The 12,514-nt window shown below is 43.7% G+C and overlaps 1 protein-coding gene across 1 annotated transcript in view; it reads left to right on the forward strand.

The window, feature by feature from the left end:
* Positions 1-12,514, forward strand: part of LOC126443040 (neuralized-like protein 4) — a 279,279-nt gene that overhangs the window by 239,433 nt on the left and 27,332 nt on the right. The window contains 2 exon segments of the mRNA XM_050090885.1: positions 4,278-4,541; positions 11,239-11,503. Coding sequence (XP_049946842.1) covers positions 4,278-4,541; positions 11,239-11,503 — 529 coding nt within the window.

Genomic DNA, 12,514 nt, shown 5'->3' on the forward strand with positions numbered 1-12,514 from the left:
CCAAATTTGGTGCATTCAATGACCCAGAAAAGAGATGGAAAAATACCAATTTGCAGGTGTGTGTTACAACTGTGAAGAAAGTTATAGGTCTGTAAAGTTTGGAATTAGTGTGAAATTTAAATGTGTCTGTCACAACATAAATGACTGTAATTCTGGTTCTAATTCAGTTACAGCAATGAAAATGGTACCATTGGAAAGCTAACTAATAAACCTTTACATTGATATGCTTCATGGCAAGTTTCTGAGAATTTTCATACTAAAGGTCATTGACCTTGACCTTTGACCTTGAATATCTCAAAACACCCTATCTTCAATTTTTTTGAAAAAAAAAATTTAATTGCCTCAGTATATGGTAAATATCAAGATGGCACGCCAAAGGCATCATGCTTAAAAAATTATTTTGTCAGCATCAATACACTACCAAAATGTAGAAGGTAACACAGATATATGAAACACAAATGATGATAAAGTACAATCCATAAGTAATATTGTACAAAAATATGTTTTACATTATTGTAGTGGTATTATGAATTACTTACATTACATTAAATTATTTACATTACAGTTGTAATGAAAAGGCAATGAAAAGTTATTAGATCTCTCCTCACAATTCTTCAACTAAATTGTTAATGTTTGCCAGATCTAATGCAGGGAGATTGTATGTCCTTCCATTTGGTGTCACTGGATCCACTCTTGTGATAATGTCACGTTTTCTGATGAAACGCAAATGACAGAGATGGTCCGTGTGCAGGCAACAAGTTGACCTTTACTTCATCTGTTTCTTCACAGGTTTGTAAGACACATGCAACCCAACAATGACTGTCATACATGCAGGCAGCAAATCCACATCTTTGTTAACAGCATTTCATTCACCATAGCAATCACTGACCCTTCTCTACTCACAAAAGAAGCAGAATATGTCTTTGTCTTTACTAAACCTTTGTTGACAGGTATTACACAACGAAGCTTATGGGTATCTGGAATTGGCCTTGTATTTTTGAAACATTGTTTCAGCTTGGCTGTATCTTCGTGGGAAATGGAAGACACACGAAGGAATATTTTCCTTGAAAAAATCCATTCTGCTGTAACTTCAAAATCATCTTGATGATAGGACAGATTCATAAAGTTCTTTCTGTTTTTCTATTGGGCAGCACATCCATCTAAAAAGTAATAAATGCGGTTTGGATTTGAAAACTGAAAATTTAAGAAATTGATGAAATTTCTCTGGAAAGAATAAACACACACTGTATCATGCTGAAGGCACTCAGATATTTCCACATATGATACATGTCGTATTTCATTAGTGCTCAAGTCTGTGTAGTAAGCTACAAATGGGTGAATTGTAGCCTGTGAATTATTCCAGTGGAATCCTTGTACCTCATCTCTGCAAAGTCACAAAAAACAAGAAACTCGTTTACTTAGAGACCTTCTTTAGTGGTTTTACAGAAATGTGACTGCTGCCGATAGATAAATGAGTGCGGTAGGAACTGTCGCAACCTCGATGCAAACACCTCGACGAAATCATCTGTCGACTTTGTTGTAGCCTATAGAACTACCCTGCCTGTAGTTAACAGACACTTATATGCAATTTCGTCAATGCAGTTCTTATCAAACAGACCATACAGATAATCACTTAGTCTTGTCACGCCTGGACAATAGGGACGTGGACCTAAGAAACCTGCTGGTAGTGGAAGATTACATGCAACAAATGCTACACAGTGCTTGTATGATGGTAATGTGTATTCTTCACTCTTTGTTAGTGCTTTATGTTTACAACCTTCAATCATTAACTTGAAATTCTGGTGCAAGACACACACACACAAACAGCACGGGTTCCACTGGCATTGGCAAGAACTCTGTGCTTTGGTCGCAACTCACAAAATTTGGAGAATCCAATATTTATATCTAGGTATTTATCTTTGAAATACGCATACAGTTCCTTAAGGTTGTGCAACACTAGCTGCTTTTGTTTATGTACTGTAATTCTGTTTTTTTTTTTCACAGACACAAAAGTCTTTTCTTCCTGGCACCATACGGCTCACACCATGATCACAGTAAAAATCACTCGCACACTGAACAGTTTTCTCACATAAAGTCCTACCTGGCTTTGGATTTGGTGTCACTAATATACCGTGTTCTGCTACTAACTGTTTTGCTCTCCGTACCATGTAATTTGAAGCAGAAAAGTCTTTCATAATTTTCCGTAATACTCCAACTCTTTGGAAACACAGTTAGAATTTCTCGCACATACGGTCTGAATGGTGAAACTTGTCTTTCAGCTGGGTGATAATTTCACTTTCTCCATTTTCACTCTCTTATTTTTTCCGGTTGTGCCACAGAAGTATTCTTCCAACACAGAGGCTATTTTTTTTTTTCAGTTTTTGCTTTAGGTACTTTTTCTCACTCTAATTCCTATTTTTCTTCACAGGAGATTCACCTAAATACTGAAGGCTACTATTTAAAGCATTGAGTGACAGATCTGATGCTACTTCATCTTCACTTAAATCTTCTCTCGAAGTACCTGGCACAACTGTGGCAACATCTGCAGTGATCGTTGGGTTTTGCGATATTTTTTTCTACATTTACTACAAATTTCTTCACCCGACAATAGATTAGGATATTTGTTGGTCAGCCACTCCTGAACATTCCTTAAATTCTTCTGCACTCTTGCATGACATTCTCCCCTAAACAGATTGCAACAATACAACTTTGACTTGAAATCCAAGTTCGCGAACGGCTGTCGACGAGTGGTTCCGCTCCCACCGTCCCCAGTGGCCACGCACAGCAGAGGGAAGACTTGCCAGCAGTTCACCTCGCACAGGAACAAATGACGTCTGGCGAAGTGACGATCTTAACTTTCGGGTAGGCCCGAACTGTGACGTGCGTTATTAATGATGTACCTCTTCTTTGCCTTTTATTCTTCGCGTCGATGCCTCGTAATGCCGAACAAATTTCTACTTCCGGACTGAATTGTTTCACTCTGCAGTTTGGGTGTGCACCGATACAAAAGACACTGGCAGATTAAAACTGTGTGCCGGATTGAGACTCGAACACGGGACCTCTGCCTTTCGTGGTTGAATGCTCTACCGTCTGAGCTATCTGAGCACGACTCGACAACCGCCCTCGCAGCTTTACTTCCGCAAGTACCTCACCACCTACATTTCGAACTTCACGGGAGCTCTCTTGTGAAACTTGCCGGACGAGCACTCCCAAAAGAAAAGCTATTGTGGGAATTTGGGATAGCCACAGACTGGAGGGGTGTTTCCAGAATGAATTTTTCACTCTGTGGCAAACTGTGCACTGGTACGAAACTTCCTGGCAGATTAAAACTGTGAGCCAGGTGCAGATGTAAGAATAGGAGACGAGGCGCCCGTAGACTAAAGCTGTGAGGACGAGTCGAGAGTCGCACTCGGGATATCGTAGTTCGAGTGTGTGCCGAGATGAAAAGTGAAAGGTAAACGCAGTTTTAATCTGCCACGGACTTTTGTATGAGGCATATTTTATCCCATAGTGAAAATTCATTCTAGAAACACTCCACCAAAGCCGTGGCTAAGGCATGTCTCTGCAATATCCTTTCTTCCAGGAGCGCTAGTCTGGCAAGTAGGAGATGAGGTACTGGCAGATGTAAAGCTGTGAGGACGGATCGCGAATCATGCTCGGGTAGCTCGGTGGGTAGAGCACTAGTCAGCGAAAGGCGAAGGCCCCGTGTTTTGTTCCAGATTTGTTTCTTTTCCAAATCGTATATGTAAACGAGGAAAGCTGCACTATATTTTTAACTTCGACCAAATAATATGTGAAGCCCAGGTTGAATTAATAGCACGTATATTGACGTCTGATATATTCGTCAAATCAGTTACATTAAAACCTCCCAGCAATGTTCAGGATCAGCTGTAGAACCTCAAAGAACATTTCATTTGTTTGTCATAGGCTAGTGTCCATCATTCATATATTTATTCTTACAAATGTGGCAGATGTTAAAGGTAGAACTTAAGTTTTGTGGGCGAGTAGGTAGTTCCTCTCGCAGAGTTACTGCGACTGCCGTCCTGCGTTCGAAGACTCGCCCCGTCCTTCCACGTGACTCACTGTGTGCAAATGAAAACGATCCCAAAGGAGACTTGTACATTTACACCTGACGCTTCAGTTTAAAAATTTTTACTTGCAATTAACATTTTTCGAGAAGCATTACGAGGCACGTTAAAATGAAAAATCCGAAATTAGTTTCACACCGGCCGGGCGACCTTCACGACCGTCACGTCTGCCGTATTCCGTGTCGGCAGGAGCTCTTCGCGAGCGGCAGAGACCCGCCGGCGTCGCTGTCGAACGCGCGGGCCCCGGCATCTCCGCCGCGCTCGCTGCCCGCCACCCTGTCGGACAACGACGTGGCCAACGGGCAGCTGAAACAGCAGCAACAGCAGCAGCAGCTGCACGGTTCGGCGCCGGTCATCACGCCGACGGCCGTGGCGAAGAAGTCGGCGCCGCCGTCGCCCGTCAGCGACAACTCTGTCAGCCAGCAGCAGCAGCACGGCAAAATCGTCACACAGGTGAGACGCGTGCCGCTGCAGCCGGTCACCTGTGGGCACCACTTTGCCCCGGACTGCAAAATGGACTTCTCGAATAATTATTACAGTTTCATTGTGCGTCCGAAATCTAAAAACTTGGAATTCCAAAGTATTAATTGCCCCACGTGTTTTTCCTTTGCGGTTACATTGAGAGCGACGTTTGTGTTCCCCCACTGCCGAGAATAGAGGAACGGCTCCAATAATGCGTGAGCCTCGGCGGGGGTGCGCTGCGTAAGGTTCTGACATTTTGCGGACGACGAGAGACGGTGTGGTATTGGGTTGCGAGGCACTCGCATTTCACAGTTCAGTTAACTACCACGCTGTGTTAGCTGACCCTCTTCTCTGGGTAATCGGCTACTTCGATCTCCCCAAAAGCTTCTGCTCCGAAGACTGTAGCTTGTTAAAGGAATTTATTAAAATACTTGTCTATCCGTGAAATAATTTTGGTACTCGTAGAATACTTTACGGTCCAATCAATTTATATTTTCAATTTTCACAGACAATAACTTCTGCAAGCTAACTTGTTCCTTAAACATTAGACTTATTTACACATATTCAAACAGCCAAGACTTGAAGTAATTCAAAAGTCTCTAGTCTCAAGCGAGTCCAATACATGACTGTACATAGAAATCTATATTTGATTCATTTGTCTTTTTACAATCAACACAGGCACTAAAGAGCACAGAATACTACATAAAGTTTCCTTGTTTTTCTCGACCCGTACTCAGAAAATCTCTCTCTCTCTCTCTCTCTCTCTCTCTCTCTCTCTCTCTCTCTCTCTGTCTCTCTCTCCTTCCCCCACCCCCCTCCCCCCTTCCTCCTGCACAGACAGATAGATGAACCGCAGTAGGGCGTATTCATTTCTCCCCCTCATTTCTGCCCCTCATTTCTAAAATACTAGGTGTTCGAACTCCGCAATTCTCGAAGCACTACAAGGTACTTATTGATCGCGATTACCTCTCGGACCTGTGGCCAGACGGACACTAGCAGAACATTTGTAAAAGTGCCAACTCAAACGAATGAATTGTTTGTAGTGGGCCTGTAAGTGTCTCAAGGCCATGTAACTCACCGTGCACAAATTACCTGCACTTTATTCCTTCAGTACTTGTGAATGAGAGCACTTAATGAATTCTGACAAACTTTAAGCCTTAATCCTTACTTTTCCTGAACTTCATTCATAGCCTTAAAGGCAAGTATTCAACATACTAACTCGTGCGTAAAGTAACCAGGGACTGACAGAATGGAACAGTTAGGGTAGTTAGGGGTGAGCTGTCACAAGATCAGAAACGGGCCGAATGCAGTGCACAGTCCACAGTCTGTGCATCCCTGGCCTAAGTTTGTGTTTGCCTGCCTCAAGCTTGGCGTCGATTTGGCTCGAATCTCACTTTGGTCACTATTTTCTTCCTCTTCCCCCCCCCCCCTCCCCCCCCCCCCCCCCACCCACCCACTTCGAATATCTATGCAATGAAATATAAAATTAGTTATTATTATGGTAATTATCTCAAATCTAATTGTAATTTTTTATAAAAAATAGCTTCTTGTTGTTTCTAAATGCATACCACACAAAGAAAAGAAGTTTTCATTGCAAATATAAATTATTAATTACTGACCTTTCATGGAAGAATGTTAAGAAAGGCTGTTTAAATTTTAATTAATTTATAGAAATCTTTATGTATTGGGTCGGTACATAAGTACATTTTTCCGTAAGTTTAATAAATGTAGCACATACGTATTACAGAGACCGAGGCGTTCGATACAGTTCCCCACAGTCGTTTAATGAACAAAGTAAGAGCATATGGACTATCAGACCAATTGTGTGATTGGATTGAGGAGTTCCTAGATAACAGGACGCAGCATGTCATTCTCAATGGAGAGAAGTCTTCTGAAGTAAGAGTGATTTCAGGTGTGCCGCAGGGGAGTGTCATAGGACCGTTGCTGTTCACAATACACATAAATGACCTTGTGGATGACATCGGAAGTTCACTGAGGCTTTTTGCGGATGATGCTGTGGTATATAGAGAGGTTGTAACAATGGAAAATTGTACTGAAATGCAGGAGGATCTGCAGCGAATTGACGCATGGTGCAGGGGATGGCAATTGAATCTCAATGTAGACAAGTGTAATGTGCTCCAATACATAGAAAGAAAGATCCCTTATCATTTAGCTACAATATAGCAGGTCAGCATTCCATAAATTATCAGGCAGTACGCATTAGGAGTGATTTAAAATGGAATGACCATATATAGTTGATCATCGGTAAAGCAGATGCCAGACTGAGATTTGTTGGAAGAATCCTAAGGAAATGCAGTCCGAAAAGAAAGGAAGTAGGTTACAGTACACTTGTTCGCCCACTGCTCGAATACTGCTCAGCAGTTTGGGATCCGTACCAGATAGGGTTGATAGAAGATATAGAGAAGATCCAACGGAGAGCAGCGCGCTTCATTACAGGATCATTTAGTAATCGCGAAAGCGTTACGGAGATGATAGATAAACTCCAGTGGAAGACTCTGCAGGAGAGACGCTCAGTAGCCTGATACGGGCTTTTGTCGAAGTTTCGAGAACATACCTTCACCGAGGAGTCGAGCAGTATATTGCTCCCTCCTACGTATATCTCGCTAAGAGACCATGAGGATAAAATCAGAGAAATTAGAGCCCACACAGAGGCATACCGACAATCCTCCTTTCCACGAACAATACGAGAATGGAATAGAAGGGAGAACCGATAGAGGTACTCAAGGTACCCTCCGCCACACACCGTCAGGTGCCTTGCGGAGTATGGATGTAGATGTAGATACGTGTTGACAATGTATTCTCCTTCACTATTTACAACAGTCTGCCAGTGCCCGGGTAACTTTTCGATTCCGTGACTGTAGAAATCACGTGTTCCGAAGTGAAGAAGTCGTCGAACCACTTTTGGAGCACATTGTCATCCGGGAAGCAAGTTTCTCGGAGGTTGTCCGACGGAGAGCCGGAAAGCTGGAAATCTGAGCGTGGGAGATCTGGTGAACGAGGTGGGTGCGGGATGACTCCCCCTCGTGTTTTTGTCTGTCTAGCAGAACGAGGACAGGCTGGCCGGAGTGGCCGAGCCGTTCTAGGTGCTACAGTCTGGTGCCGAGTGACCGCTATAGTCACAGGTTCGAATCCTGCTTCTGCCATGGATGTGTGTGATGTCCTTAGGTTAGTTAGGTTTAAGCAGTTCTAAGTTCTAGGCGACTGATGACCTCAGAAGTTGAGCCCCATAGTGCTCGGAGCCATTTGAGCCATTTGAACGAGGACAGGTGTTATCGTCGAGTAGCATCTCCTCACACAGTGTTCTCGGTCATCGTTCTTAGACTGCATCTGAGTTATCGTCACTAAATTTCAGCCATGCCGGTTACATGTCGGGGAAGCAATTCTCGGCACACCACACTGTCGCCGTTCCACCAGACGCACGACATTATCTTTTGTCGGTGCGCCCGTGTCTTTCTTTGGAGAGTTGCCGCTTTGTTTGGGCTCGACGATTCCTTTCGTTTCCTTACGTTACCGCAAAGACGCAGTTTCTCACCACCGGTAACGATACACAGTAGAAACGGTCGGTGTCGCTCGAGAGCCGATCGATAACGAGAGAGAGGAGTGGTGCACGTAGGGCCACACACTGATTTTTCATGAGTTTTGGCTCAGAGCGTGCGGTGCCTGTACACCCAATTTTTGAACCACCTTCACTGCGAGCAAATGTCTCACGACGGTGGAACGATCCTAGTTGACCACATTTGCCAGTTCTCGAGTACACCGATGTGGATAATTGTTGATTAATGTGTCCAAACAATCTTCTTCAGTCCACAAATGTCTTCCCGAATGTGGAGAGTCACTAACATCAAAATGATCCTCCTCAAAACCAGAAACCTACTTTCTTGCCGTGCTCTGTCCAGCACGGTGAAAATGTTTCTGGCCGCATCCCCTGCTGTCATCCCTCTTTTGAACTTGAACAGAAGAACAGGTCAGAAATGTTCTTATTTCTCCTCTCGGCCCTCCATTTTCTAGCAGCCACAGCTTCACCCACTGTCTCCAAATGACAAAATGACAACATGTAAATTTAGGTAACAACAGTGAATCAGAAATAAAAAAATGACAATCGACAAATGAACCCGCAGCGAGCGGAAAACCAAAATGCGAAAGAGAAAAATTACGAACTCGTCCACCGGCATAATATTTTACTCTTCACAGAAATACTCGTAGAAATTTTTTGTAAAATTCACACTGGCTGGGTATCGAACCCTGTCTGCCGACCGGGCCAGTGTGCACTGTCCCACAGAGCCAAAGTGCCTGTCGAAAAATTGACCCCAATTTAGCGTATTAAAGATGCCAGTAGAACTTCGAATCCAATTTTTTAAAGAAGTTCCGAGAGTTGCACCGAACTGCTTCCAGTGATATGTAAGAGTTCTGAACTTCACGCACAGTAAATATAAAAAGATACAAAATTCGGTGTGCCTTGTGGTGTCCGTGTTTGACATTCCAGGAGAGAACTTTTTGTTGTAAAAGTCTTTAGCCAGGCCGTAGGCACTCTCCATTTTGAGATCTGATCGCCTATCGCAGATTCGTTTAGTCCGTTTCCGCATGTCGTCTCACTGATGTATTTGAATTTTATTACTCTTGCAAGCTGGCCGATCTCTGTCTGAAAAAGTTCGTCAGCCGTCACAAATTTCGTGTTTTCTATTGAGATCCTTGGCCCCGCTCCACTTTGTTTTTTCTGGGAAGCTCTTCCGAATGGCTGCCTCCTTTGGGTTTTCCGAGAGTTGCAAAGACGTTCAGAAAAGCCGAGCAGTCGACTTGAGTTCTTGCCGTCCCCCCCCCCCCCCCTCCCCCTCTCTCTCTCTCTCTCTCTCTCTCTCTCTCTCTCTCTCTCTCTCTCTCTCTCTCTCTCTCTCTCTCTCTCTCTCTCTCTCTCTCTCTCTCTCTCTCTCTAAGCAATTTGGGGTTATTCTCCTGTTTGGAAGTTCTGCTTTTGAAATTCTCACCGTGTTCCGTAGTATCGGTGGCCCCGTTCATCGGCACAAACAAGTAGGGACACTGTGTGCGCACTCGATAGTTTTGTGTGTAATCATTTAATAAAATAACAAAGAAGGTTGTGGACACCCTTACGAGGAAAAAATTTATGTGTATCAGTTCGTTGATGAACTCTCGCTGTGAAGTGTCTGTGCATAAGTTCAACTTTTTACCTTCAGTTTCTTGTGAGCCTTGTAAAGTGTATTATGTTGACACTGCTTTCAACAGTTATTTAGACATTTATGTTGCTAAGTCTTCTAGGTTTAGAACTTACTGTAGTTGCAGTATTCTGCGATGAATTAATTCACAACCCATGTGCATTTTATACTGTATATTTTGCATGTAGATTACACAAAACACTGTTTCATCTTATCGTAGAAATCGAGAGGTTTACACAGCTCTCACATTCGTCAGGACGAGAGAAGTGACTATCATTAAAAGGTAACAAAGAGGTTGGGCCCAAACACTTTCCCTTTACATATGTCTGCTTGTGTCTGTATATGAGCGGATGGATATGTGTGTGTGCGCGAATGTATACCTGTCCCTTTTTCCCCCTAAGGTAAGTCTTTCCGCTCCCGGGATTGGAATGACTCCTTACCCTCTCCCTTAAAACCCACATCCTTTCGTCTTTCCCTCTCCTTTCCTCTTTCCTGATGAAGCAACCGTGGGTTGTGAAAGCTTGAAATTTGTGTGTGTGTGTTCGTGTGTTTTTTATTGTGTCTATCTACCAGTGCTTTCCCGTTTGGTAAGTCAAAGCATCTTTTTTTTTAATATATTTAATTTATATGACATTTGAGAGGTAATAGAATTTAAAAAATGTTGGATTTGCATAAAATTGTAGTGAATTTCTTGTTATCTGACTGCATAATATTTTTAATTAAATTTAATTATTAGAACAAATGCATTTATAACTATCAACAAGTAAATGAAGAAACATTTCACGTTTTTCTGAAAATGTATACCAGTTGCAATCTACGAAATCATTTGCACGTACGATCTGGTAAGTTACCCAGAACTGCTTTACACCTCGACGCTTTGAGCTGCAGACGCAGGGGCGGGCCCCGTTTGGCAGTTAACCTGCGTAGTGTTGAGACGTTGCTAATGTAGCGAGAACGAATAGTGTAAGTGCAATTTTTTTGAATATCACAGAATTTACACTCGTACTACAAAAATGGGTTTTCTCGGAATTGCAAAGTAGTGCGTCTTACTACTTGCACATTACATAGTTTTAATGGCCCACTAAAGGTGTACAAAGTTTGACATAAATCTGTCATCCCAGCCTCAAGGTTCGTAAGTAATATGACGCACCATTTCTTGTGTATAAAATTATGCATTTGAAAGTATACTGATAGTGATAGTGTTTCGACGTACACTACAGTAAGTTTTTTGTGTGTGTATATGTAGACTGAAGTGGCGAACGAAAATCTGTACTCGGTAGAAATTTTCATTTGTGGCTTCAGTCTGCGTACGCACGTCGTAGATGTTTGAGACTCGGAAGGTCTCTGGAACTGTATAGTTTCAGTTGACTAAGTATTTTACGTATTTGAACTGCATTCAGCTCCATCCTAGATCATCAGTTAAGGTACTCACTGTCGAGCTGCTCAGACGAATAGACCGATCTACCGGAAGCGCAGTCACCGGGAGCCGTTTTCCGCAGGTGTCCGGAGGGACCGCCTCGCGGCGCGCTACGCCGGCCTCGAGCCCGGGCGGCGGCGGGCTGGACAGCTGGGCGGCGGGCACGCCTCCCGCCGGCACCCCGGCTGCGTCCGCGGCCGCCCCCGTGTCCGCCAGCTGCCCGTCCTCCGGAGGCGGCCGACTCTGCCCGTCCGCGACCGCACCGCCGGCCGCCCCGGCCGCACCCGCCAGGAAGTGTGACTACCACACGGTGTGCGCGCGCTTCCGCAGCTTCCTCGGCTTACCAGGTGTGTCCTCGGTCTACTCGGCACAGTTTATCTGTACTGCTAAACGACTATCCTGAAATCGGTTACACTAACGATATTTTTAAGCACCTTACAGTTCTGCTTGTAACGGGCTACTGTAGCTCGATTGTGAGTACTTCTAACATTTCCATATAATTCCCGCTTTGTTCTACACGATATCCTTATCCCACTAGTCAGCCTCCTGGGCTGCCTATTACTGCTAGCACCTCGTTTAGAACGTTCTAATGGAAAGCAATTGTCAAAGAGTATGAGAAATGTTTATATTTATCATCTATGTTATCGTCACTGTAAACATCCTGCCACTCTTGTGTCGTGGCATTCCACCGCTCAGTCGGCATCCTGCCGTGCTAGTGAGAGGTTCGTGCTGTACTCCGTTGAGTTACTGTGACAGTTTGAAATGTCAGCGTTAATTGAAAATGCCGCGAAGTGTGAAGTGCGTGCTGTAATAAGGTTTCTGACTGCAAAAAACTGTACACCGATAGAAATGTTTCGCCAGCTTTGTGAAGTGATGTGTATGGGGACAACATAATCACTGAAGATGGAGTGCTTCAATGGGTCATAAAATTTAAAAATGGCCGAACTAACGTTCACGACGAAGAGTCAAGTGGAAGACCCAGCATAGTGACTGCCGAACTTGTCGAAAAAGTCGATGCCGCGGTCCGTGAAAACTGTAATTTCACAATAACGGAACACACTAAGAGTTTTCCACAAATTTCAAGAAGGTTGTTGTGCGAAATCATTGCCGAAAAGCTTGGTTACCACAAGTTTTGGCAAGATGGATACCAAAAATCTTGACAGAGATTCACAAAAATCAGCGAATGGCTGCAGCGTTAACGTTTTTGCACGCTTACGTGAAAGATGACGACTCATTACTCGATCGCATCGTTACTGGTGACGAAACATGGGTTAAGCGTGTGAACTGTGAGACAAAATTGCAGTCAATGCAGTGGGGGCACACAAATTCCCCACAAAAACCCAAGAAATGCGTGCAGA

Source organism: Schistocerca serialis, unplaced genomic scaffold (assembly GCF_023864345.2).
Source record: "Schistocerca serialis cubense isolate TAMUIC-IGC-003099 unplaced genomic scaffold, iqSchSeri2.2 HiC_scaffold_1420, whole genome shotgun sequence".
In the NCBI taxonomy this organism is placed as follows: domain Eukaryota; kingdom Metazoa; phylum Arthropoda; class Insecta; order Orthoptera; family Acrididae; genus Schistocerca; species Schistocerca serialis.